The sequence below is a fragment of the Choristoneura fumiferana genome, chromosome 8 (assembly GCF_025370935.1).
Source record: "Choristoneura fumiferana chromosome 8, NRCan_CFum_1, whole genome shotgun sequence".
NCBI classification, from domain to species: Eukaryota; Metazoa; Arthropoda; class Insecta; order Lepidoptera; family Tortricidae; genus Choristoneura; species Choristoneura fumiferana.
In genome coordinates, this window is record NC_133479.1 from 6879575 (window position 1) to 6907492 (window position 27918).

Here is a 27918-nt window from a genome sequence, read left to right on the forward strand (position 1 = left end):
TGTATAAATTAATAAATAATCGTACAAAAATAAAAGTGTTAAAATATTGTATGATGGCACGGAACCCTTTGTGTGCGAATCTCACTCACGCTTGGCCTATTAATACATATTTGTAACAATACACTACTTATTTTCAACTCAAAGACTAAATCCCCCAAAAGACCAATTAAAAAATCATAATTATCTACAGACAAACAGCGATAGAATTATTAAATATTTGCAATACTTGGGTCTGCAATTAGAAGAGATAATATATAACCTTGCAACTTGAGTGCTTTTAAATGCAAGATATTTGCACAACCAGGTAGCTTGTTTTACTGAATTAATTATAATAAGTACGTGAGCTCAAAATATTAAATTGGGCTTTGTTAGAATTACATCTTTAATACAAGCTTTTTTTCTCAAGTCGGCGGCAACTGCTAGTAATACAATAAAGTAACAAAATAATTACTGCACAATTTTCTTCGTATGTCACATTTTTGCCGCAACTGCACAAATATGACAATAACTTCGTATTACGTAAAGCAGTACTTATGACCAGTGACCGTATTTATAATGACCCGGATAACTCAAAATCTTTAGCTCGACATGAATCCGTAGCCCTTCGACAACGCGACTCAACTGCACATGCCGAAACATGTCGTAAATTTATGAGTTATCCGGGTGAGTGAGTCTCACGGTAGTTTCATGTTCAAAATAACTTCGTATGTAAAATTTTTGTTCCTACTTCATAGTTTTTTTAAGAAATAGAATCTATACAATTTTCAATAGACATTTAGTGTCAATTTTCGTACAATAAGTATATTATTTTCATTCTCTTTACTCCTCGTATGGTAATTTAGGTACTGCGTTGGGACTAGTCGCGACTGTAAACTACGCATTTTATAATTATAAAATGAGATGCAATGTCATACGTGCTATGTCATGGTTTAACTAAGTAGTATCATAGTTATATTATATTATCTACACTGTTTGCTGGTGCTTAACATTCACATTTTGATTGGGTAAAAATTATACGCTCTACTCTAGATCAATAGTAAGCCACACTATAATCCATTTATTTTAACATTATAACGGTAAAATTTACACACGTTTTTAAATGAAACAACGTAACTATTTAAAATTGTGTTAACTTCTATAGTAAAAACATAATAAATACCGCTAATAAATGTACACGTAAGAAGGCATTTTTAGTCCATTTGTGTTCCAAATACCAAGATACGTGTGATACAATTTGATCGTTAATTCAAACCTTAAATTAAACGGAGTATAGGTAGTTAAATTCAGATTAAAGAAGTGCACGTAAATTGAAGTTAAAGTGTACAGTCAACATAATTGAAGACAGAGTGAGATTGGGGCATTATTCATAGACAAAAAAGTAGAGTTAGGATTTAATTACTAAATCTCTTTTTATACATTTTGACAACGCCAGAGTATTACAAAAAAAGTCAAACAAAATGACAACTAGGTGTCTGCTTCCCCAAATATTTATGAATTGTGAAAAATGCTCGACAATTGGAAACTTCGGTCAAAGAAAAGTGCCAAGTACTTTCTAAAGTTGTGTAACGATAATGTCTTGACGCAGAAAGTAGGCGCTCGCGTATCTCGGTCTACTGCAAGTAGTGAGGTCTGTATTATTGTGGTCCAGGTTTTCAAGGAGAGTTACTAACCAATAAGTCCTCCAATGAACAGAGCCAGAACAAATACATCGTAATTATATAAATAAGTAGGATCGATTCATTATGTGCCAAAGACTCAGGCTCAGAATTTGCGCTTCTCATAAAATTGAGATAAAGTTCGGTCCTAAGTCCTAAGGAAAGACAGAACAATTTTTAACTTGGAAATTTCAACTGTTCCCGTGGGATAGTGATGTCGAATTCTTTACAAACATTGAGCGCAGGTTAGTGCAAAGCCTAGTTTAGACCTGCAAGAAAAATTGACACATTGCGTAAAGGCGAGTTTATAGTGGCCAAGCGAGCGCCATAATGTAATGCAACTTGCACGATTTTCTGGCAATGTGCGCCGGAGCTGCACGGTCTTATTCCACCAGCTCCTTTCTTTCACAAGTCGACCAGAGGTAGACGGGGTCTTCAATTTAACCTTATGTTGTCTGTTAGCATCCCTAAAACTCGCACGAAGCGTTTACGCTCGTCCTTATATCCGGACAGTTTAGGACTGAAATGCTCTGCCAGTCTGTATTCCCCGACCGCTACACTCTGGCCGTCTTCATCTACTAGAATGTGCATTTATTAGGCAAGCGTGCTCCGTCTTAGTCCACATCTATAAATATTATATATAAAAAAGTCTAAACCAGGCTTTAAATAATATTATTCCAGAAGCTTCTTCCAATGGCGCCGGTGATGGCGCGCGTGGCTGGCTGGGGCCGCTCGGCGCTGCGCCGCTGGCCGTTGCTCACTAACACCGCCGTCTACGCCAGCTTCTACACTGCCGCCGAACTGTCGCAGCAGACTTTCAACAAATACTATACGGTACAGTCGCTGTAGTTACCGGAATTGGAGATTTTCTGATACTTTTGAAATAGTGTTTAGAATCTATTATTATTATACTAAGGGGCTGTTTCACCATCCATTGATTAGTGTTAACTGGCGGTTTTATTTGTTTTGTTAGAATAGACACATGTAACCGTCGGTTAACGCTAATGAATGGATGATGAAACATATATAAGAACATATATAAGTGGATACTTAGGTATCCATATCCATATCCATACTATCCATACTAATATTATAAATGCGAAAGTGTGTGTGTTTGTGTGTATGTTTGTCCGTCTTTCACGCCGTAACGGAGCGACGGATCGACGTGATTTTTGGCATAGAGATAGTTTATGGGCCCGAGAGTGACATAGGCTACTTTTTATCCCGGAAAAATGCATAGTTCCCGAGGGAACAGCGCGCGATAACCGAATTCAACGCGGGCGATGCCACGGGCAAAAGCTATCCATACTAATATTATAAATGCGAAAGTGTGTGTGTTTGTGTGTATGTTTGTCCGTCTTTCACGCCGTAACGGAGTGGCGGATCGACGTGATTTTTGGCATAGATATAGTTTATGGGCCTGAGAGTGAAATAGGCTACTTTTTATCCCGAAAAAATGCAGTTCCCGAAGGAACAGCGCGCGGTAGCCGAATTCCACGCGGACGAAGCCGCGGGCAAAAGCTAGTGCCAAAATAAAAGTTTTTAATTATGAATTTTCAGCTTATCTCTCATTCCGAAACTAGTTATCTTGTATTATTATAACTTTCAAGTGATTGAATTAAAAGAGCAAAAACATTGATGGCAGCGGTGGGATTCGAACCCACGCCTCCGAAGAGACTGGTGCCTTAAACCAGCGCCTTAGACCGCTCGGCCACGCTACCGTTGACGTGGCTGGCGTAAGTTTATAAGCCATGCTGTCTCATGTTGCGTCATAACATTCAGAGCGCGTTACGTGGCGAGGATGACGATAATTTGTAGCTAATTATAGATAGCTACAAGGTGATATAAATAATCTCTCCGCTTCTATTAATTTGTTTACAAAGTAATTGTATTAAATTGGTTGGATGACATTAATTAATTACCTATTATAGCCTATTACTATTTCAGATAAGGCACATCAAATTGTAATATTACCTAGTATTTACTAGCATTCGCCAACTGGCTGCTTCATTTTGTTTACTGATAAATGAATGTGAGATATTTGCCAAATAAATAGGTACTTACTTATCTAGGTAAAGTCAAAAAGTGTCATTATGATATTAATTACGGAATGGTTCCTCACATGTTTAAGTTACAGTTCAAGAAACTTAAAACTGAACCACAGCTGACTGGATCATCTGAATGAAAAGAGATGTAACTTTTTTTAGCACATGAAAAATAAACATTTATTGATGTTTTTTATTAGAAAGCGCGCGCCTATTATTGATGGAAGCTCATTCGTATAGCACTAGCACGGACGGACCATAATTAATGGGGTCAATCAACTTTTTAGTGTTGTTATTCTGCGTGTCAGTACTTAATCACGAAAAACTTTTTCACGAATGACTTTATCACGAAAAAACTTTATCACGAATAGACTTTATCACGAAAACTATTTCACGAATGACTTTATCACGAAAAAACTTTATCACGAATAGACTTTATCACGAAAACTTGAAATAATACTAGCGCCGTTATTCTGTCCCGTAACTCAGGAGTCATTCATCAGTGATACACTTTACTAGAAAAATGCTTGCAGCATTAGCAGGCTTCAGAGATAGCCATAAAGGAATTGCCTTAAAACTGTCACAAGTCCTAACTTTTAGTAGATATGTGTAGATATCCCATAAAATGATACTTTTAATAAGTAACTCAGGAGATCCTGATCCAATTACAAATTTATTTAGTTTTATCTCATTTTCAGCCTGAAAAACCCGAGATAGATTATGCAGCAGCGGCGCGTATAGTATCGGTGGGCAGCTGCGTATACGCACCTACTCTGTACTTCTGGCGAGTATATTTATGATTTATTGAAATAGAGTCAATTTCGTACAACTAATGTAGGTGTTAGACAAAAGTAAAAATAACGTGATATACTCAAGAAATACGTAATAAAGTTGTGAAATATCTACGACTACAAAAAACGATGCAGTGTCTGGAATCAAGCTGGGCATGACACATACCTTTGTGTTGTTTTTTTTTGTACCTAATAATATTGTTGTCTTGTGTTGTGAATAAATGTATTTTCTTTCTTTCATTCTTAAGCTGCCCGCCTAACCTGCAAATCGACTCGGACTAATCCGGGCGTTTTCAGAAAAAGTTGTTGAAATTACTTTTTTTTAGATTTGGATGAAATTTCGTTTTCCTATTCAGAATCAGGAGCACTTTCGATTGTAATAGGAGAAAAAAGAGTGTCCCTAGATCTTTTATTCCATTACATTACCGTATTCATACACGTTTCTATGAGGGTAGTGTACCTAATGAATAACACAAAATGATATAAAAACCCTGAGACACTTTTTTTCTGCTATTACAATAGAAAGTACTTCTGATTCTGAGTAGGAAAACGAATTTTCATCCAAATCTAAGAAAAAAGTCATTTCAACAACTTTTTCTGAAAATGCCCATCCACGAGTTGGAAAAAATGGTTAGGAGCAATTTGAGTGGTATGCGAATGCGACTGCTTTACCGCTTACTATTTATTTCTAATTATTCAAGTTTTACTAAAAACTACAACGTTACAACTAATTTGTGTATTTATTTATGCCCCCCCTCCCATGACATGATGCCCTAAACAATAGCCTGATTTGCTTGCTTGACATTTTGGAAACGTAACATTGCGTCAGTCCAAAACAACAGTTTGTTCAACAGTGGGACATGTGCCTAGTGAAGTAAAAGCTAGGCTGGGGAGTTGAAAAAAAAGGGCTCTAATTGTAATTTCATTGTATGCAGGTACAAATATTTGGACAGCAAGTTTCAGGGCAAGGCGTTGAAGACAGTAGCCAAAAAGGTGATCATCGACCAGTTCGGCATGACACCTATAATGCTCGCCACATTCTACGTCGGTCAGTTATCATACGAAATTCATTATACTTACTATAAACAAGGCAACACGTACCCGTACGTACCTACACATACGTACGTAACTACCTGCATTAATATCTGCCACAGTGGAGCGTGCAAAAATATCTGACACGTCTTCAGATATTTTTGCACGCACCGGCACTAGAAATAAGAGTCTTATCAGATATTTCTTCACGATTTGCTGTCAGGTATGGTTGCTGGTGACTATTCTATTCAATCAAAATATCTTAATGCTGCAATATTCCGGATTAATTTCAAAACAGCTATACCTGATTTCAGTGATGGGCGTCTTAGAGAACAAAGAGAGTATATTTGAGGAGCTTCGAGAGAAGTACTGGAGGACGTTTGTGGCCAACCAGTGCTTCTGGATCCCGGGACAGACCATCAACTTCTACTTCATGCCACCGCACCTCCGCATCGTCTTCATAGCTTCCGCATCTTTCCTCTGGATCAACGTGCTGTGCTTCATTAAACGGCAGAAGGTGGAACGCATTGAATAGAAGGATCTTACTAAAGTATAAATTAATTATTAGGAGATCAATTAGTATTAAATAAAATTATGTATATTATGAATGAATATTTGGTGATTTATTTATATGTGCGTCGTTCTGTAATTGAAGTTGAGAGTTCCTCCTTTTTAGGGTTCCGGGGCCAAAATGGCAAAAACGGAACCCTTGTAGTTTCGCCATGTCTGTCTGTCTGTCTGTCCGTCCGTCCGTCCGCGGCTTTGCTCAGGGACTAGCAATGCTAGAAAGCTGTCATTTTGCACGGATATATATTGTAAACTATGCCGACAAAATGGTACATAAAAATTTTTTAGGGTACCTCCCATAGACGTAAAGTGAGGGTGATTTTTTTTCTTATCCAACCCTATAGTGTGGTGTATCGTTGGGTAGGTCTTATTATATACCATTAGGGGTTTGCTAAGACGATTTTTCGATTCAGTGATTTGTTTGCGAAATATTAAATTTTAAAGTGCAAATTTTTATTAAAATCGAGCGTCCCCCCCCCCTCTAAAATCTAAACTGGTGGGTGGAAAAATTTGAGAAAATCCAGGATGGTAGTAAGTAAATCAGACTTTCAAGGAAAACTATAAGAAACGGCTAAGTTTGCTTGAGAATTATTTAGCAGTTTATGAGTAAATAGCAGCCTAAGGTATAAAATATAACTCTTGGAAGATTCCGTATAAAATACGAAATCCTTAAAAAAATATTACTTATTTTTTTCGTAATGGCTACGGAACCCTATTTTGGGCGTGTCCGACACGCTCTTGTCCGGTATTATTCATTAACATATATAAACGCTTCATTAATTTCACCTCGCTCCGCTCAGCAGTTTCCATCAGAGATGTGCTGTGCGAGGATGTGTAAATGAAATGTTTCTATTGGTTAATGAAAAACACATTCCGCGCAACACATCCCCGGACATTATTGGTGGAAAAGGCAGCTAAGTATTTATTAAGCATTTAATCCAAGATTTCATGTCAATAAAGTAGGTAAGTACCTACTTAATTAATATTTCTTACCGCATGAGACATGCAATCCTAACACCACCTTGCGCTATTTGAATATCTTAATCTTTCTAATTCAATCAGCTTAGGTTATATTTTTAGGGATCCTTAAAATACTTACCAAAGCAAGCGAGAAACCTTACAATATGTCGCAGCTACCTATTCTTCCCATAATTCTAGTAGGTCTTATACGTACCTACCAGCTACCATAGACTGTCTTACACTTACTTAATACAACCGTCTGTATCAAAATATTTAAATAATTAAGTAGATACTTCTTGGCGTGAATCAATCTGTTTTACAAAAGCAAAATATCATAAACAAGTTGTTTTTATTACTGCAGAAGTTTACATTACGGAATCCTATTTACGCTATTTCTCAACATGCGCTTGACCAGTTTTTCAGACTACTAAGGCTTCTCCAACTTTACATACATTTGCGAATCGACGGACTTTTCAGTTGACTCATACGCTTGGAGCCTACCACAGGTTCTAGGTCTTCTACGCACTCAACTATGGAGGATTTGAATTATTTATTAAAGTGTTCAGTGATAGAGCTATTAAATAATAGGTCCCAGTTATTGACGAATGTAACCGTAAGTGTACCATCGGAAGTAACTAAAACCGCGGGGTATAGTGCCGTTGTTGGGATCATCTTGGCATTTTTAAGTAATGGATTCTTTACTCAAAAGGTACCTACTTGTCTCTTAGCTCTACCTATATTTGAGCAAATTTTCCACATTTGTGCTTGAATGATTTATCATGAAATATTTTACTTTTTCAGTTCCGTGCAATATTATCTGTTCCTTCTTTAGAACTGAAGAAGGATTCGAGTGTTAATTCTAAAACATTTCAAAGAACAATTGCTTTGTCTGCATTAGCGTTACTTCTGCCATTGTTGGCAGTGTTTCTGTTTTTTGCATTCGTTTATAAACTGTTGTGCTCCGTAATAATCAAGAGAAGGGATAAACATTTTGTGGACTTTCTCGATAGTTTTGACGTTTTCTGGAGTTTAGAAGACGATACCACGAAGAGTGTTATTAACGTCCTCGGAGTCATAGAATCTGATTCATCATGTTCTGTGGTCAATAACATCAAAGAGAAATTACAGAATATCTTTCCTAATAATTCTACAGACAAAATATTCTTTAGAAGGAGTGAAGAATTTGGATTTTATTACTGGAGAAGATACAGCAATGTCGATATTAACCAATACGTAGAAACGGTGGAACTTCCAGCGAAGGCCAATTCACAAAATATGAAAGACCTAGAAAATCTGATGACTGAAATAGGAAACCAGTCACTGCCTTACAACGACGAGGGACTATTCAAAATTTTAATCACTAAACAAAGAGTCGGTAATTACAACGGCGAAAAGGGAGAATATGGTATTATTTTCAGGATACATCATTCCGTTGGAGATGGAGTAGCTTTGATTGAGTTTCTATGTAAAACTTTAGCTGACAACAAAGACGATTGCCCGGTGAACATGTTTACGAATCCTGAGTCGTACAATACTAAAATTTCACAGTCTCCTAAAAATTTGATTGAGATGATGGAAAAGCTATGGAAAATGCCCATTTGCCTTATAGATGGGGTTCTCAGAAAACCTGACGAAAACCCACTACACGGGCCGGGATTGCAAAATAAAAGAATCTTTAAATGGACAGAATCTGATGAGAATCTTTTAACAATGGTGAAAGATATAAAAAACAGTGTAGATAAAATTAAATTCACTGATGTTTTAGCGACTGCTTTGTCTAGTGGTTTGCACAATTTCTTTTTAAAGGTAAAATTTGGTGAAAAATAATAGTTTATAACCTATTCGCAATTATTAATTAAGTTAATTTTATGCTTTTAACAGACGAATACCCGTATTCCCGAAGAAGTATCAGTAGTTTTGCCAGTTAGGTTTCCTAAGGCATTAACGGAAGACATTGACTTTAGGTTGGAGAACGATTTTAGTGTAACTATCTTAGACTTGCCAATGAAGAGGTGCAGCATAGAAAAAGTTCAACAACGTTGCAATGCATTACGGCAAAGTGCAGACCCTCTGGTAAGTTATAGCTGTTAATGTAAAATAACACCATTAAGTAGAGTTAAAAATAAATATTGGTATTGGGAGTGAGATAATTATTATTCGCCAGAGAGTACTTAAAAACATTTTTTTTCTCTAAAACCATGCTTCTGCGAGCTGTGCGTCATACGTGACTCATTTTACTACCGTCTAAACCAGAGAATAAGACTAATTTATTTGCGATAGCACGACATTTATTACAAAGACAAAGGTTTCTAACAAAATAATTAATTCTCAAATATTCACCCCAAGGTAGATACTTTAAACAAACAAATAAAAAAAAATAGAAAAACCTGCGACAGTCTTCAAATGACTGAAATTAGATTTGTTAAAAGAAGAAAGTTGAGTTTGTTGTAAGTTTGTACTTAGTTATGTTAATTTATGTAAGTATTCAAAATAAACTGTCAATTTTTTTTAACCGTATTCAATTATTATATTAAGTACTTAACTGTACGTACATCTGCCATTTCAGGAATCTGCCATTAACAGAATCTGTCGTTTGATTAATCTGCCATTCAGGGAAAAAAGGATAAAAATGACCTTCATTCCATATCATAAGTAGGGCATAAAATAAGCTTACGGATCCTAATTTTTGCAGACGAATTATTACCTCCTCAAGTTACTGAACAGCGTCCTACCGAAGCTATTGCTGCAGTCTCTCTTGAACAGCAGCCAAGCCACCATGGTTTTCAGCAATATGCCAGGCCCGAGCCAGTTGAGCATCTGCAGCGGGGTACTCAAGAAACTGGTCTTCTTTGTGCCACATAGAGGGAATACTGGTTAGTTTTAGATGATGTGTGAAGTAGTGTGGCGATAAAGATTCTGTATTTATGTAGTATTGCAGTTTAATAAAATTATGGCTCTTTTATTTGAGTGACCATGGACCAGAGGGCTTATTGTCTAACACATTTGAAATCACAATCGTTTTCACCACTTATTTCGTTCACACGGCATAAGATGAGGGTAGAAAGCGATGGTCAGCGCGTTAGACGATAAGACCTCAGAGGGTCTATTGCGTAACTCCCCAAATATTGCAGAGGTACGAATCTTTTGGATCTTTATATCATTTCCATGGATACTACGCTTTGATAGTTAATTACGCCAAATGTACCTATGTTTACAGGTGTTGGTGTAACAGCCTTATGCTATGACAAGGTTCTCCGTTTCGGTGCCTCCGCAGACACTTCTCTAGTCTCCGAGCCGGCAGACCTGGCTCTCATCCTGGACGGCATGGTGTCGGAGATAAAGAGACTGCACCAGGAACACGTCAAATAGAATACTTGAAGTGTCTGGACGGCGGCTTAACGATGGCTTCTCAGTTTAAGGTACTTAACCTTTTGAACACTTAGGGATCTTTAAACAACGAGCCTATCAGTCTGTCAAATGCACCTGTGATACCGCTCGGTGTTGGCAGGTATCCATGGGCGGCGGTGATTGCTTCCCATCAGGTGACCCGTATGCTCGTTTTCCCCTTATATATGTAAAAAAAATACTGTTTCTCGTGACTAGATACGTCCTATTTTAGCTCACAAAATACCCGTTTCCCGGAATTAAATAGAGATTTATTAAATAGGGAATTACTTGAAACTTTAACGGTTCAGCCGTTGAAGAAGTGCCATAACTCATAACAGAGACGAAGGTATTTTTTTTTCATAGATAATTATGAAAATTTGACGCCAGTCGTCATTCCTACGTTAAATAATGTGAATGTGTGATATTAATGACTAGCTGTTGCGCGCACAATTCGATTATCGCTATACCGCAAGAACTATGCAATTTTGCGGGATAAAAACTACGTATACTAAATTTCATCTAAATTAGTTCAGCGGTTTAGATGAGCAGTGAAGAGGTAACAAACAAACAAACAGAATAATAAACTTTCGCATTTATAATTTATAATTAGCGGGATTATTTATTTCCATTGTTGTGTTGTTGTTGTGTGTTGTTGTTGTTGTTGCTTAGTGGGATAGGCAATCGGAAACGCTGGAAATTAACCTGAATAATACCTGAAAATGCAAGAAACCTTTGTTTACGTCTATAGTTAAACACGCGAATCTGCATTATTGACAAAAATAACAGAAACTGTTCTTTCAGGTATGGAGACTGTCAACTTTAGCCGCTGTTACTATCTACCTCAATGTTTTAGATATAATTCACACATTATAAACAAATAAAAATGGATACTACCTATACCGGTCCTTGTTTAAATTTACAAAAAAATTACACTTGTTGACTGTAAGCTCTGCCTTCTACAAAAAGACTAGATTGCATGGAATGGAAGTTTTTAATAAAATACTAAATTAATTCTTACAAAATATTAAGACGCTTTATCTAAATAAAGTTAAGTAAAATCTAATAAGTTTAACGATCCCACGGGGCAAGTTCTTGTATTTGGGCCTTCAGACGCAGATTTTCAAGGCACAGATGGTTGCATTTTCGAATCTGAAATTAATGATCTGTTAATAAGAATAATCTAGTAAAAAACCGGCAGCATCGATTTGTTCTTTTTTTAATCATTAGTACGTAGGTACAGCCAACGTCATAAATAAGCGTGATCATTTCTGTAACTTGTGGCTTTCAGTCGTTACACAATTTCGTATGGCTTTTCAAACATACGTTAAAGTGACAAGGTACAAAAGTGATTACTTATTTATGAGGTTGACTATACGATAAGCAAACTACGTATAGTAATATGAAAAATAAACAAAATGTAGCTGGTGTACCTATACAGATTCAGTCTGTAAGCAGGTGGATGGTCTATACTATAGTATAGTCTTTCGGCTGACGATAGAGCGGTATAGATGGACTCTAACCGCTCTATCGTCAGCCGAAAGACGTCTACTGCTTGGCATACATGCCTCCCCTAAAGTACGCTTCTGTGTCACCCTCATACACTGAGAACTCCAGTTGTGTGGAGAGAGGGAGAGAGAGAGAGAGAGAGAGAGAGAGAGAGAGAGAGAGAGAGAGAGAGAGAGAGAGAGAGGAGGGAGAGAGGGAGAGGGAGGGAGGGAGGGAGAGAGAGAAATATTAATACATATTCGATACACAGTGTAAAACACAAAGGAGAACATTTTCAAAGAACATCGAATAGTATAAAATCGGCACTACTCAGCATAGTGTTGGCGCCGCAACGATATTTTTTACTAAGACGCATTTCAAATAAAACTAAACACAAAAATATACACGCTGTCACGACGACAGGAACACCAGCGAAATTCACAACGAAGCTTAAATACAAACCGGAAGCATGCATTGCGGCAACACTTGATCAGTGTATTCGTATTGAGACAGTTAAACCTTAATTAATTAGGCCAAGATTTGATACGGCTTTTGCGTGGCTACTACCACCGCGATGCAAATGGAGCATACCTCAGCCAGGAGGAGCGCGGCGCCTCCCTGCCGCTCGCTCCTCATGACCCTCGCCAGCCGCGCGTCCAGCGTCTCCCAAGCCTGGTCTGCAGCGACCAGCAAGTCCTCCACTGTGCTTTTTAGCTGCTTAACACGCTTGGCGTACAAGTACTTCTGCGTATTAAAAAACACGGTGTGAGTCGGACTCGGTTCTATACAGTCGATGGCATAATTTATATAGCCATAGCGTCCAATATGTGTATACGTCGACCTTACGGTGAATGGCATAAAGGTGTATAGTATAGATATTTTTGACGTAACGAACATACAAGGTGGACCCTATAACAGGAGCAAAAAATTAAACCACAGCTTCCATTCTTTATCTTGAGTTAATTTAGTTCTACAACTTCTTTCACCCCTTCCCCATATTCACATTGATACGCTAAAAGTTGGGTGCCCCCTTAGCTTTACAACTACAATTTACTAGCGCACGCTTCCTCTGCCTCATAGCCATATACTTCTTCCCGACGGCGAGCAGCGTTCTGTGCGCCTCGAAGAGCTGCGCGTGAGTGGACTCCGCGAGTTCCTGTAGTTGCTGGATGCAGCATGGTTCTGACCAACCTATTCTGAGGCGACGCACTTTCCTCCCATCCCCTTTCACCCCTTCCCCATATCCACATTGATACGCTAAAAATTGGTGCCCCCTTGACTTTAGCTAAACAGATTCAATTTACTTGCGCACGCTTCCTTTGTCTCATAGCCATATACTTCTCCCCGACGGCGAGCAGCGTTTTGTGGGCCTCCAAAAGCTGCGCGTGAGTGGACTCTGCAAGCTCCTGGAGTTGCTGCAACTGCGCGTCTTTGGCGCCGACAGCTTTGCAACGCTCTTCGTTAATCTCGAGAAGGAATTTGTAGCGCTTTGACAGCTCTTCGTATCTGAGCAGAGAGCATGTTCGCTAGCCTTAAGGTTTATGTTACTATTGATAAAATGGTTGGGATCTACATATAGGTATAGGTCAGGTAGAAAGTTTACCAGAATGTATCTACTTAAAAATGAAATAGGTAAACCTTCTCGTTTGAAGACTTATTGCTTATTTCTTTGGTAGATTTTGGTATGGAACCTGAACTTCTCGGTTGTAACGAAATGGATTATTTTACTGTGACTGTTGTCACTATGTGTGTTACTAAAACAGTCAGTACTGTGTCACTACGCTTATGTACCTAGCAAAATATGACGTCACAAAAATTGTTGAAATTTCAGCTTCCGTTTATATTAATACTTAGTTTAGCCTGCTCAGTAGACCCTACTGCACGACTGCATGAATTAAAAAAAATAGTTGTTGGGGCAGTAGCCAATGTTAATGGTTTTCAGGTTCTGCTTCAATAACTTAAAATATACTTAAAAATTTATGAAAAATAGTATACAAAAAAAAAACTTAAGATGATCACGTGAGTACAAGTTTGCTAGATTCGACTCTGGCGGTGGAAGCTATTTTATACAAAATAAAACAGCGCCGCGAGCGGCGAAAGCAAAAACTAAAATAGTTCCGCGGACCGCCGCGTGAAGTCGCTAACTGATGCAGTCGACGGTAGTCAAAAGCTCATCAAAAGTAAATAGAGTTTTCTCAAACATGACATGAAATATTGACGTTGTGTTTGATACAAATAGGCTGAGAAGTATCGCGCTGCAGGCGCTGTGATTCGTCAGCCTGCACGCGGTCACTCTAGCGGCCTGCAAAGAGATTTCATACAACCTTGCAGGCCGCTGGCCGGCAATGCGACCGTCTTTTGTTTGAACGCGCGCTCTGCGACACGCACGCGGCCCACGCCCAGCACCACCGCCTGCAGCCGCCCGCCGCCAGCAGCCACATGGCGACCAGACTAGCGTCCCGCCAGCTTCATTTCTTGTTTTTTTGTCTATATCTGCTTGGCCAGGGGGAAGTATCCCGGCCTCTACAGTAATGTACTATTTAACTTACTGGTATTGCAAACATACAATGCTCATAGCCGACCAAGACTCCGCAAAGACGACGTTACCAAACATTTCTGTGCCTAGAAACAAAAATTATGTCATGCATTGATTTGGTTCTGACGTTTTCACAATTCACGTGCAAATTTAGGTCAATATATAAATTTCGCCGCGAGCAGTACAGTGTAGAACAACATCGCGACAAAAAATGTGAAGTTCCCGATCCACACTGGGCCTTTGTGGGGACTACAACCCGAGCTCTCTCATTCTGAGCGAAGGCCTGTAGGCACTCAACAGTGGGACCAAAATTTTATCAAAAATATCTGAACACGACTATATTGTTAACGGCGTAAAGCTTGAATATTTGATAAAATTTTTGCTCGCAAGTTTGTGAACTCGAACTCGAATGATCTAAACTCTTTTATTATCTTTGCAGTAGAGTCGTGTGTAGATCATTTTGAGCACTGTTACCGCTCATCCACTTCTGCTGCTGACTGTACAAGACAGATGTGACGATGACAGACCCTCTTTGCCTTTTGCCTCTCTGCACCGTTTAGGTACAATCAACAACACCAATATTTGACACAGCAAAGCGTGCAACATCTGATACGACTCTATTTCCAGAGCCGGGTAGGGCGTGTCATATATTTTTGCACGCTCCACTATGGCAGATATTACTGCAGAACTGTACCTAATCTTGCTAGATGCATGAGAGCTTGTCAAAACTAAAACTGTTTCCAAAAATGCCGAATAAGAAGAGGCGAGAGAGTCGTATACCTACTTGTGTCTGAATATTTCTGATGATCTTCCTGTTCGCTTTCCCACCAGTCCCTGGGTTTGTGGGCGTGCGAGTTGCGACATCGCATCAACTGTTTTTCATATTCCCTGGTCATCTTCAGGCTTTCTTGCAGGTCGTGCAAGATTTTCCGAGCATTGTGTAAGCCATTGACGAAGGACGATTGCTGTATGGAGTCTTGCTAAAAATGAGACATCAATAACAATAAAATGTATTAAGATTTAACTAACTCTATGGTCCGTTTGTTCGTGTCGTGCCCGGTGTAAGAATAGTACGGAGCTAACTTCCCGTGGCTGTTGTAAAAGGCGACCTGATGCTAGAGTAGGCAGCTGCGCTTCCTATTGCCGACTAAGAACTCCGGACTCCAGCACAACGGTGTAGAAGGCAAGAGGAACACCACCACACATTTTCCCAAGATAATTATCATGAAGGTTCACTACCTACTTCTCAACTGACGACCACAAAAGTGTAGTGACTCAGAAGAAAGAACTCCAAGGTTCCAATTTTGCTATAACTAAATCCATGTCATTATTGTCAAACGCACTCACAATCACATTCACCATTTCATTATGTCAAACTTACCCATTCGTAATGTGAAACAGTATGGGATGAGGGTAGGTCTAGCAAGACACTCCTAGATCAAGAGCATATCAACTTAAAATAATCCACCATTTCAAATTAGACCTTCGTGAAACTAAATGAAGTCTTAATTAAAAAACCGGCCAAGAGCGTGTCGGACACGCCCGAAATAGGGTTCCGTAGCCATAACGAAAAAAATAACGCTCGATTTTAATGAAAATTTGCACTTTAAAGTGCAATATTTCGCAAACAAATCACTGAATCGAAAAATCGTCTTAGCAAACCCCTAATGGTTTTAAAAGACATATCCAACGATACCCCACACTATAGGGTTGGATAAGAAAAAAAAAACACCCCCACTTTACGTCTATGGGAGGTACCTACCCTATAAAATTGTTTTTAAATTTTTTATTGTACTATTTTGTCGGCATAGTTTACATATATATTCGTGTAAAATCACAGCATTGATAGGCCCTGAGCAAAGATAGGACCGACAGACAGACATGGCAAACTATAAGGGTTCCGTTTTTGCTATTTTGGCTCCGGAACCCTAAAAATAAGGGTATAAATTATGTTGTGTCGATACACTCTTGATCTAGTAGTACCAAAAGATAGCGAATGCGATGACGATGGCAATCAGATAAAATCGAATGTTTTATAAAATAAGCACGCCTCCATTTACCTTACAGAAATAAGCCTCTGTTTGCCACCAACGAGGCTATTTAACTAACTGAGATAAAGTGGAAACCAAAACTTACTGGATAGTCGTTCACAGTTACGCTCTTCAGACTGTCGGAATAAGTCTCATTGTTTATTTGATAGCACTGCATGTGTTAACACTGAATAAGCTTGTAGATAATCCGGTATATTTTGTAGCAAATTATTGACAAGTTGGCATTTGTGAGAGTTGTCCACGTGTTGTCATAGTCAAAGAAAAGGAAGTGAAAACTAGTGAAACGATCTAAGGAGGAAAGGAGCTAAAAAGTTGCATGTCTTTAGAGGAAGTAAAGGAACCCGAGAGTAGGTACTCGAGACATCTTGAAGCACGGGAAGGGTCACGAGTCACAAAATAAGCAAATTTGCTACATAATATTTAGGAAAAACATCACAAAGTTGCTCAGAAAATTGTAAAGATACAGTACGATAAGGTACGATAGTAAAATGTAGAATAGTCTTCAATGAAATGAGAGCGACTTTGTTAATAAGTATTTGAATATAAGGAAGCTCTACGAGGACATACCTACCCGATGGCAATAGTTAATCAAATACTACAGAAATACTTAAAAGTAAAACAAAAATAGTTTTTGAAGTACAGTCGCGGAATGAAAAGGTTGACCACCTTGCTTGCTCAGTATAACTGAGTATGAAATATTCCGCCATACTTAATGTCATTCAAAAAGGTAACATCTTTACTTTACTTTGCAACGTGTAGAATAATTTATTTGAAAACTGCTCAATCTTTTCATTCCGCCACTGTACAAAAATCAAAAATACTTAAGTTTGGGTCTGACTGAAGGTATACCTACTCAATGTTAATGAAAATCGATAAAATTTTAAAACAGTTTATTCAACTACAACAAAAAGCATAACTTTTTATAACTAAATCAGTCTAAAAATATTCTATCTCCTGCAAAACTAACTAACTACGACTCAAATATTTCATTTCTATAAAGAATAAATCAAGCTACAACCTACTGAGTGCATAATTTAATTGAATAACATCAACATGTTAGTTGTCCATGAAACTCATATCTTACTGCAATTCCATAATTCCATAATGTATATTTCGAGGATACTCTAATGAATATTAGATCCGAAGTAAATCCAACCCTGACACATTGTAAAACCATGAGGTTTCTAAACATTAACAATGTGAATCAAAGAAGAAAATGCTGTACTTACCTACTTGTTGCGTGTGACAGAATAATCTAAGCATAGCATTTTTTTCTGTGGTTCATATATCGTCAATTTTCAGAAACTTCATAGTTGTGCAATGTGTCAGGATTTACTTCATGACTGTTGACTGTAGCAATTAGCAAAGTTGATAGCATTCAACATTTAAGATTTACCTTGACTATTTATTTTTATTTTACTCTTTTTAAATGGCATTGACTCCTAAGTGCTCCAATGTGATTTATGTTTCATATGATCTTCCGTATATCTTATTAGAACTAAAAATTTAAAATAAACCTTTGACAAAGAGCTTTTATAAAAAATTATTACTTACTACATTTCACAAGCATTATTCCGTTTATACAAAAAAGCGTTGTTTTGATTGAGAAATGCTTTAACAAGATTTTGATTGCCACTACCTACCCAATAGGATACGTTGGTAATTATAACGGTATATTTAGTTTGTAAATATAAAAAAGGACATCACAGAGTACCTTCCGTGGTCATGTCAAAACTAAAGATCGACCAATGATTTTATGTACACAAGTGGTTCAGTTCAGTTCAGTTCTTAACAACGAGCATAAAACGTACTTAACAAGTTAAGCTTCAAGTAATCTGCAAAAATATACTTACTTTAAATAAATGTACAAATTCGTAAAAAAAATCGTCAAAATACAAAATGTATGTTGGTTTAACAGAACTAGTAGACTACTTATTACAAGCCAACAGTTTCTAATGAACTGATTTTATGATCAATATTAAACAGTAAACTGAGAGTCTATAATAAAGAATAGAAAAATGATAAAAGTAAAATTGAAAAAAAAAAAAGTTGCGATATTCAGATATTTAAGTAGTATAAATGTTAAAACATCTGACAGATACAAAGTGGCTCTCTCGTTTTAATTTCTACTCTTTATTAAAGAACTCTAGATAACAAATCCACTGGTACAAAATATTGCATTACTTCGAATTAAATAGAACATACTGGAAGACTTTGATTCAGCTTCAATGCAGGGAAGCAAAATTTACTTTCCTACGGTAAAAAAAATATAACCCAGTTGTCACCACATAATTTTACAATGGGATATATTTTTTCTGCTGATTATATATTAAAAAAAATAATTAAAAATAAAATATGACCACTACGTCACGTAACAATAACAGTAACAATTTGATCAATCTTTGGTGTAATGGCGTAAAAAGCTAACATGACCGCAAATACCGCAATAACATGAATACTGGTCTGTAACAGTTATAAATATTGTATATGTGAATATTCATTCATACATTTCTTAAACATCCTATTTTGTATGGAATAAATTGTATGCATTTAGAAAAAGAAACAGGAACAACTGTTATAGGAGATAGAAAATACAGAAATAAACATATAAAAACTATAACATTTCTAGAAAAAAAAAAAATTAGGAAAGCTGCAAGCGTCGGGAAATTCTGATCTAAATCAATTAAAATTTTGCTATTTGGCTCTATTCAGTGACTAAACGCTGTATGGAGGCACTTAATATTATCATAATTCTTAGTATACTTTCGTGTCTTTTTAATGATCACTCAATTGTTTGTGATGGCTCATTATAGGTATGACCTGGGGCCGTATTGTCTAACGCCCAAGCATTCGCGGTCGCATTTATCTCTTTCTACCCTGATCTTATTCCATTTCACAGAAAGAAATGCTAAATGTGACAGTGATTCCAAGTGTGATAGACAATCATAGCCCCTGGTCCACGCGTAACTTCATTCATGTCATACAGACTTCCTGTTATTAGTATTGGTCACTGACAAATGATACTTCTCATATGGTATTTCATGCACCATAGTCTGCGGATGATCAGACTACAATAAAAATCAACTTTACTTGTAATATTATTTGTATGAAAGTTAAATTATATATCGCGACTTTATCACTAAATTTAAATATCAAAATACCAACTTCAAATATCAAAGTTGAATTTATGACCGATGAGATAAATGTATGCATTTCTTTTATCATCATTGGCAATGATTGCATCGAGGCCAGAATACAAAGGAACTCAATCATACTATTTTAATTTCTCTGTTAATATAAGTTTGAATGGAACAAAAATCTTTAGTTATTGATTAAATGTCTCATAATTATTCAATGTGGTCTACAAACTATTTATCAAATTCAAATAGTCGTGAAATGATGCCCGTCTCTAACTGACATGCCAGAAGTGCTAGAAACCTTGCATAGATTCATTATAAAATTATGTATGCCTGTTGCATGAAATCGTAATCGATTAATAAGTTAATTCGTAGTTTTAGCCACAGGTGGCCTTTTTGTAATGGTTTTTAGCTACCTTTTTAAATTTTAATAAGAAAAGGTGAAAAATTGAAGTTATCTAATTTTGGAATTGAAGTTGACTTGGCTCTTGAACCTCCCTGTTTTTAATTCGCAAGTATGAAATAGAATTAATACATAAAAGTTCATCAACAAAATACAAACATTTATACAATACAACAATCACAAATTTTGGTTTGCTAAAAGTGGTCATCCATATGTAATGCAACTATAATTCTGTAGGAAAAGCTGGTAAATATATATTAATGCTTTTGTGAAACAAATCTCGTAATCTGTTTGCAGGATTGCGTTATTCTTGGTTTTTTAACACAAGAGCTAGTCATTTCTAATTAAAATATTTTGAATAAACAATGGATAATATCAAAGACTGTCACAATAATTACGGATGGCCACTGTCAAAACCGGTCGCAAATGATTTGAGCTTTTGGAAATTTTCACTTATGATATGAAATAATGAGATCCACAATCAGGTATAGATTACTAAATCCAACAAGCACAAAATAATAGTAAAATCAAAGTTCTGTTGACATTTTTTTTTCATAGTAATACTTTTTAATGAGACTCTCAACAAAATTAATATTTCAAAACACTGACACAGGTGTGTATGGATAATTAATTATTTACATAATATTTTAAACAATGATTATAATTAATTGATTCCAAAGCCAATGCAGTGTTGAATTGTATTTTTTTATTCGTGAGAGGCTTTTCTATATCTTAAAATAATTGATTGGCACTTTAACATTGATGAAACAATGATTGATGTGTAATCAGTCAAAGACATACTAGTGACATAAAGATGTTGAGAAAAATTTGCCTATTTCAAAGGGATGTATGTTAATATTAGCCTTGCTTATATTTAACTTTGAGTTTAGTATGATTTTGACTTAATTATAATATAACACTTTCCCTTTCCCTACCAACCTATCTTTCTTTCCAAGAAAATTAATTTTTTGATAGAAACAACCTGCCATTATGTATATTATCTTAGGCTGTAAAAAACTTAGTAAACTGTACATGATTGTGACTTACGCTATCATACTATGATGTTCCTATTTTTTGTCCATTCTATCCCCATTTACAGGGAGTTGGTGATATTTTGGAAGAGCCGTTTGCCCCACCACGTGTCTAGGTCGAAGGGCTTGAAGTCATGCAATGCTGGGCTTGGGGACTCATCATGGTAAAAGAGGCTGGAGGGAGGCACAGGAGACGAGCTGTCTGAACCTGAAATAAAACAAGAAAACAAATTTTTATAAAAATATAACAAGCTTAACATAAATTTAACTTTATCTTTCAATTATTTAGTATTGTTAATCTTTATCCGTCAAATATAATTAATCAATGGGTGTTGAATCAGCCCCTTAATATATTTAGTTGAGGTCATAAATATATATCAAACCATCCATCACCTCAAATATATGCCACTAACTCCGATTAGGGTTGCAATGGAATTTTCTGCCTCTGTAAATTTTTGCCGAGTTGTGATATAACTTTATTTACATTGACATACAACACACATTTATATGTATGTGTGTTATGAAACCCCTTAAGAGTTTTTTTGGAAGACGACAAAGCTGCAAAACTATTGTTTGTGATATAAATACACCCTATGTTGATACTGATTATTAATTAGTTCTGGTAAAAAAGGGTATATTTCTTTCACTTTAACCTTCACCGCTCCCATGGAGGCAAAGCTCTTTGCCTTTGCCGTTGTACTTCTCTAAGATTAAATATGCTGTTACATGACAATGGTACTTACCAGAACTTGTAGGTGTTGAAGGTTCACTGTCACCATAAGCCGATTGTGTCCAAGCTGAAAAATTTGCATAAAGCATAAACTATGTGAAACATAAATATATGCATCATAATTCATTGGTGTGCCCAATTTCTATATTTGTGGTTCAAGACATAGTTAGATAACACTTTTAATGATTCAGCACATCACAACAGTATAAATTGCAAAACATTGGCTATATAACTTTTTTTTATTGAAAGTAGTGGACTTTCTACAGCCACCTTTCATTCAAATATGTGACATGTGACAAATTAAAATTGCCAACTTCAACGCCAACTTCTCTTCTATCCCTTAAATAACTTTTCCCTAATAGATAGATTACCGTTTGCAGGTAAAAGTTACCAATAGTTATAGTAATAAATAGAATGTAATAACCTAGATTATTCAGGTTAGTAGGTATTAAGAGTAGATGGTTGTGAAACTTTTCAGCTGAATTATAATGTTATGTTAATTAAATAGACATGTTTGTGCTATACTCACTTTCACTTATAAACCTGATGATTTCTTCGTGTTGCGGTGTAATCACGTGTTGCTGTATTCTTTGGTGAACTGTCTTTTTACCATTTGAATGAAATACTGGTTTGGGCATACTGAAAAAAATTCAACAAGAAACAGATGTTTTACAGACATCAAGCAGTTATATTACATTCCGATATTTCGTGTTTCTAGAAGTTTTCAAAAGTTAAACACTTGTTCTGTAATTTAAACTCAAATAAACACTGCACTTTCAGGTTATGTAAAAACACTGACGAAATAATTTTAGTAACTACGAAACTTCGCCCGTTCAACGGGAACCATTACGTACTTGATAATTTCTCCATTGTCCGATTCAGAAGACTTTCTATTTTGCTCTTTACGGCTGTCTAATCGTTCCAAATTCTGTGAAAGACCTGCAAATTAAAATATTCTAAATGACACTACCGTATGTCACGAGAACACCGCAATGCCGCAAGGGGCATTCAGGTAGAAAGGTAAATAATTATTATTACCCCTTCGTGTTTTGGCTACGATTTTGCTGGGTCCTTTGGAGACTGTATACATTTTAAAATTTCACCCTCAAGTCAAAAAAATAAACGAAAAAATCACGCACGAGTTATGAGACCAATCCAGAAACGAAATGTTGCTATACTACTAAATAAATTAAATACAATACTTACTTTGGCAAAAGGACTTTTTGAAGTATTTTATTTATTAATTAATGTAAAATAATGTGCCAGATAGTTATTTTTTTACACAAAATGTAAGTTTTTATAGCTTTTACAATTTGCAGTAGTATAATATGCCTTTTGTTGAAAAACAAAAAAACAAATGTTTTGCGATTGGCGTTTGGCCTTTTTTTAGATATCATGGCAGCACTAAAATTTACGTTCCGTTACATGAATGAGATTTTAACGCTTCGTATAAAATTATTTGTACTTGTTTAACTTTAACATGAAAAATAAACGTTAATATTTTATTTTTGTTTTGTTGCAACGTGGTTGCAACTATTTTAAATAAGTAACCGATGTCTGCAAAGTTACATTTTATATTTTTGCTCGTTATTAAGGTTGAAGGGTCCGTCCTACAGAGCCCTATTATAAGCTACATTATTTAGGTAGTAATCTGTGCCTATTTGCCGCCGCCGCCACTTACACGTACGGCTAGGTAACGGATGTCCCAAAAAGGACGCAAGATTTCAATTTTCCGCTGTTTTTGTATTTTAGTGCTGGCAACCCTAAAAAAAACTATTTGACAGCTGAATGTTTAGGGTTTGTAAAAATGGCGGGTTATACGAAAGATCAACGCGTTTTTATTATTGAACAATATTTAAAAAGTAATGAAAGTTTGGCGTGTACGGTTCGAAAATTCCGTGCAAAATATGGTCGGAATATTGACTTGACTTCATCAACTGTGAGCAGAGTGGTTGCAAAATTCAGGGAGAGTGGATCAATTCATGATGTTCATTCCACTGGTCGTCCAAAAACAAGCCGTTCAAAAGGCAATATCGAATCAGTGCGTCAGAATGTCCGTGAACATCCAGGAACGTCCATTAGGCATCGTGGACAAGAATTGCAAATTTCAAGAAGCTCTCTCCAGCGTATACCTACTCACTAAAGATCTGCATCTCCATGCTTACAAAGTTCAAATAACACAAGAACTGAAGCCTCATGATCATGGACAGCGAAGAGAGTTCGTTGAATGGATTATCATGATTGGTTTTTTTTTGGAGTCTTTTTGTATTTTTTATTTCAACTCCAAATTTGTTACTATTACGGGTATCCCGTGAAACCATATCTAGTGCTAGTGCTGCTGCATAAGTAGCGTAGTAGAAATAAGCAACCTGAGATATGTACCTATGCATAGGAAAAATTCGTGTCTAGATTCCTGTCCAGCGGTGGTGTAGGGGTTATAGCACGCAGCACGGATTGCTGAGGACCTGGGTTCGATTCCCAGCGCTGGTCTCTTTTTCTGGTTTTTCTGTGCATCCGTGTCTCAGTTTGTATTTTCGGAATGGATTATCGACTGCCAAAACAGGGATGCAGATTTTTCAAACAAAATCATCTTTAGCGACGAAGCACATTTTCATCTCGATGGCTTTGTTAATCGTCAGAATTGCAGCATTTGGGGCTCAGAGAACCCACATGTGATTGTTCAAAAACAAATGCATCCACAACGGGTCACTGTGTGGTGCGGATTTTGGGCTGGAGGCATTATTGGACCATATTTTTTTCAAAATGAGGCCGGTCAAGCAGTTACTGTTAATGGAGCTCGATATCGCGACATGATAACAAGGTTTTTTTCTAGCCGAATTAGAGGATATTGATGTGGAAGCAATGTGGTTTCAACAAGACGGGGCCACTTGCCACACAGCCAGAGAAACGATGCAATTACCTACTGCATGAAACATTTCCTAGTCGTGTGATCTCTCAATTGGGTGATCAGAATTGGCCCCCTAGATCTTGCGATTTAACGCCTTTAGACTTCTTTTTATGGGGTTATTTAAAGTCTAAAGTCTATGCCAATAAGCCCACAACCACTCATGCTTTAAAAGAGGAAATTCGACGCTGCATTGGTGAAATTCAGCCGCATCTATGCAAAATGGTCATAGAAAATTTTGACAAAAGAGTGCGTATGTGCCAGCAAAGCCTAGGAGGAGGACATTTGCCTGACGTATTATTCCACAAATAACCCTATTTTATGTATTTCAAGATTTTATACAGGCTGTTTTTTTACATTTGCTTTAACTTTTATGCCTTACGTAGTTAATTTCTTGAAGGAACGTATGTCCTAACTTGCACCGTTTTCAAAATATTTAAAAATTGAAATTTAATCACTTAATCTAAGTTAAACCAGTGTAAAATCTTCTTAATTCATGACATAACCAAATATTGTTTTTTCTCGTTGTTAAGTAAAGAGTCTTCAATGTTCCATCGGTGTGACAAAAGAGTTTACAAATATATTATAACGAAAAAAAAAATGTGTTTTTCATCAATTTCAAATCTTGCGTCCTTTTTGGGACATCCTTTATATCGCACACCTAGATCAAAAGCGTATATCAACTCAAAATAATACACCACTCTATTAAATCTTTTACAAAGTTAATAAACGAAAAGAATTGCCTTGCTCACCCGCGACCTTACGATAGCTAAGCTTATGCTAAATATGCGTGTTCATGCAGTTCCTCCACCTCGACACTGTAAGAACACACACAAATCACACAAACCCATCTATCACCACCACCACACTACACTGACGCGTTTCGAACTCAACCAGAACTCATCCTCAGAGCGACACAACCGTACACCATGCTACCAGTTGTTAGAGTTATTTTAGTTCATTGATATGGACCTCCGCAAGGTGACGCCTGATTCAATAAATTATTTAAAGTTAATAAAGCCTGAATTTAAATGGTGTATTATTTTGAGTTGATACGCTTTTGATCTAGGCGTGCGATATATGGAGCCCTATGATGTGAGCGAGTACGACTCGCACTTGTCTGATTTTATGTTCACGTACATACCTACCTACATACATAAAATATCTATTAAAATCACGCCTCTTTCTCAACGGGGTAGGCAGAGAGAGACTACGTCCTTCCACTTGCTACGATCTGAATTTTCCGAGTGCAGCAGGCAGACTTAAATAAAACCGTATTTTATGCACATGATTGTGTAGTAATTTATTGAATACTCAGTTACGTCCTAAGAAAGTACAATAAAGAACATACATACCTACATATAAAAACAAAAAGAACTAACCTTAGATACCTTATCTTTATCTAAATATTTTATCGATATCTTCTTGTATTTAGGCATATTTTCGTCACTAGTACATATCTATCTATACATTTTAATTGACAATTTATTATATTGTTAAAATGACAGACATTGATTTACGTAAGTACAGAACAATACAACTGATTACACAATCAGGATATTCCTCTATACTTAAACTTTCCGGTATTTACCGAATAATACGGAAATAAAAGTGGAAGTTCCATCGCTCAGAAATAAAATATCGATCAACCAACCAAGCCGTATGTCACGCAATACTATCACTGTGTCACAAGTCAATCGCGTATGTTTTTAGCCTTGCGTGCTACCTGGGTTACATTTTGTTGTGGAAATAAAACAATGAGGGCTATCGCGAATGAATTCGCCGCTAGAGGCGCTAGTGTAGCGTGAGACAAAGGAATCCACGGGGCAAAGTTTTGTGACAGGTAGTGAGTTCCTATATCGATAATCTCAATTATCGATGCTTGTTCCATATAAGAGAAATACGTACAAAATGACATATCGTCGCTCGGCAGGCAAAAGTACTAAAGCGACACTTCGTCAACTTTACAGGAGAGCGATTTAAAGTTTTTTTTTTACGAAAAAAAATCATAACTTTTTAACAGACAACCATATTTTAAAATTTCCAGGAATATATGACACATAATTTAATAGACTATAATAAGTTTTAATAATGAATTAGCAAAATCCAGTTTTTAGGAGTAAGTGTCGCTATAGTAAATAATCTCAATTATCGAGCTTGTACAATCAGGCAAAAAGACTAAACGTAAAATTGACAAAAAACTGTCTTATTTCAAATTAACTTATGTGATTTTACGTCTCAATAAATTTAGCATGTTTTTACTAACAACACACATTTTATTTCTTATCAAACTGTTCATAATGCTGATTTACCAAATTGCAAGGGAAAAAATATTCCAAAGTACCTACTGAACAGAAATTATATAAATAATATTAATTAATTATAATAAATATTAATCATCAATGCTAAAATTTCAATAACTTAACGTTAACTGTTACTAACACTAGACTTTTATTAATATTATAAGTTAATTAATCACAAAGGCACCATCTGATTTCTAACAAAATGCACAAAAGGTTTTTTTCACTATTATTTTTTTCATTTCAACTAAAACTTCAGAACATTTTTTTTCTATGTTATGCAAATAAATCATTCATTCATAATTATAGTACTTATTAGTACCTAATAAGTAAGAAACCTGAATAACAAACTCATGCGTCATGGTTGCTATAGCAACTTTAGATATATCATTGGTCTATATAACGATTAAGAAATATAATGCACTATTGGTACAACAACATTTGTTATATTCTCATGATCTAACTATTCCGGTATCATGGACTTGTTGTACTTGTTGTACCAAACTATTAATATACTAAGGGGCTGTTTCACCATCCATTGATTACTGTTAACTGGGGGTTAGGTGTGATGCCGTCTCTATTTGTTTTGTTCGAATAGACTCAATAGACGGAGACGGCATCACATTTAACCGTCGGTTAACGCTAATCAATGGATGGTGAAACAGCCCCTAACAGTAATATGGTATAATGCCAAATGAAACGTCGTGAGACCTTTGCTGAGATTTAAGGACTGCTCTAAGTGAGATATGGCCGTCTTCAAAATTGACCACCTAGACTGAGAAAAGCTTGCGGAAAAATGCACTGATTGGTGCAGACGTGTGTTGGAGGGCCGCAAGTATTGCGATGAAGGCTTGCCTGGCTCAATGCACCTATTGAAAAGAGACAGAAACGACACCAAGGCCG

At 36.5% G+C, this 27918-nt stretch overlaps 4 protein-coding genes, 1 non-coding gene and 1 pseudogene across 7 annotated transcripts in view; 2 read left to right on the forward strand and 4 right to left on the reverse strand.

Annotated features, from left to right (window-relative positions):
• The window catches only part of LOC141430284 (mpv17-like protein), a 51273-nt gene extending 45136 nt beyond the window's left edge, over positions 1-6137 (forward strand). For 2 of the 3 annotated variants that reach the window (XM_074090913.1, XM_074090912.1), the window contains exons 2-5: positions 2337-2489; positions 4399-4484; positions 5427-5539; positions 5838-6137. In XM_074090913.1, coding sequence (XP_073947014.1) covers positions 2349-2489; positions 4399-4484; positions 5427-5539; positions 5838-6058 — 561 coding nt within the window. In that variant the 5' untranslated portion in view covers positions 2337-2348 and the 3' untranslated portion in view covers positions 6059-6137. Of the gene's footprint in view, positions 1-1519; positions 1628-2336; positions 2490-4398; positions 4485-5426; positions 5540-5837 lie in introns of those variants that run through there. The other variant, XM_074090911.1, reaches the window with a different exon arrangement.
• On the reverse strand, positions 3295-3376 carry TRNAL-AAG (transfer RNA leucine (anticodon AAG)). The gene has a single exon. It is a non-coding gene; the product is annotated as a tRNA-Leu (tRNA).
• Positions 6138-7453: 1316 nt separating the features above from the next.
• Positions 7454-11641, forward strand: LOC141430280 (uncharacterized). Its single transcript, XM_074090908.1, has 6 exons — positions 7454-7759; positions 7852-8856; positions 8932-9123; positions 9743-9923; positions 10268-10469; positions 11239-11641. The coding sequence occupies exons 1-5, from the start codon at positions 7583-7585 to the stop codon at positions 10417-10419; spliced, it is 1707 nt and encodes a 568-aa protein (XP_073947009.1). The 5' UTR covers positions 7454-7582; the 3' UTR covers positions 10420-10469; positions 11239-11641.
• LOC141430281 (uncharacterized) lies at positions 11506-16872 on the reverse strand. The gene is made up of 6 exons (XM_074090909.1): positions 16595-16872; positions 15243-15438; positions 14472-14544; positions 13227-13428; positions 12514-12666; positions 11506-11586 (listed from the first exon to the last, which is right to left on the reverse strand). Exons 1-6 carry the CDS (start codon positions 16664-16666, stop codon positions 11506-11508), a joined length of 777 nt encoding a protein of 258 aa, XP_073947010.1. The 5' UTR covers positions 16667-16872.
• Positions 16873-17384: 512 nt separating this feature from the next.
• LOC141430252 (MAPK regulated corepressor interacting protein 2) lies at positions 17385-22976 on the reverse strand. Its single transcript, XM_074090861.1, has 5 exons — positions 22849-22976; positions 22665-22749; positions 22340-22449; positions 21824-21877; positions 17385-21288 (listed from the first exon to the last, which is right to left on the reverse strand). Exons 1-5 carry the CDS (start codon positions 22898-22900, stop codon positions 21143-21145), a joined length of 447 nt encoding a protein of 148 aa, XP_073946962.1. The 5' UTR covers positions 22901-22976; the 3' UTR covers positions 17385-21142.
• Positions 22977-23499: 523 nt separating this feature from the next.
• On the reverse strand, positions 23500-24674 carry LOC141430356 (uncharacterized; annotated as a pseudogene).
• Between the last annotated feature and the right edge of the window lie 3244 nt (positions 24675-27918).

Coding starts and splice junctions, on each gene's coding strand:
- LOC141430252 (XM_074090861.1), bottom strand. CDS start 22,900: ATGTATACAGTCTCCAAAGGACCCAGCAAAATCGTAGCCAAAACACGA. Junction 22,750..22,848: donor CGTAGCCAAAACACGAAGGG/GTAATAATAATT, acceptor TTTAATTTGCAG/GTCTTTCACAGAATTTGGAA. Junction 21,878..22,339: donor CATCAGGTTTATAAGTGAAA/GTGAGTATAGCA, acceptor CAAATTTTTCAG/CTTGGACACAATCGGCTTAT.
- LOC141430280 (XM_074090908.1), top strand. CDS start 7,583: ATGGAGGATTTGAATTATTTATTAAAGTGTTCAGTGATAGAGCTATTA. Junction 9,124..9,742: donor GGCAAAGTGCAGACCCTCTG/GTAAGTTATAGC, acceptor TAATTTTTGCAG/ACGAATTATTACCTCCTCAA. Junction 9,924..10,267: donor GCCACATAGAGGGAATACTG/GTTAGTTTTAGA, acceptor CTATGTTTACAG/GTGTTGGTGTAACAGCCTTA.
- LOC141430281 (XM_074090909.1), bottom strand. CDS start 16,666: ATGCAGTGCTATCAAATAAACAATGAGACTTATTCCGACAGTCTGAAG. Junction 13,429..14,471: donor ATTGTATGTTTGCAATACCA/GTAAGTTAAATA, acceptor CTCTCTGCTCAG/ATACGAAGAGCTGTCAAAGC. Junction 11,587..12,513: donor CCGCGCTCCTCCTGGCTGAG/GTATGCTCCATT, acceptor CATTAATTTCAG/ATTCGAAAATGCAACCATCT.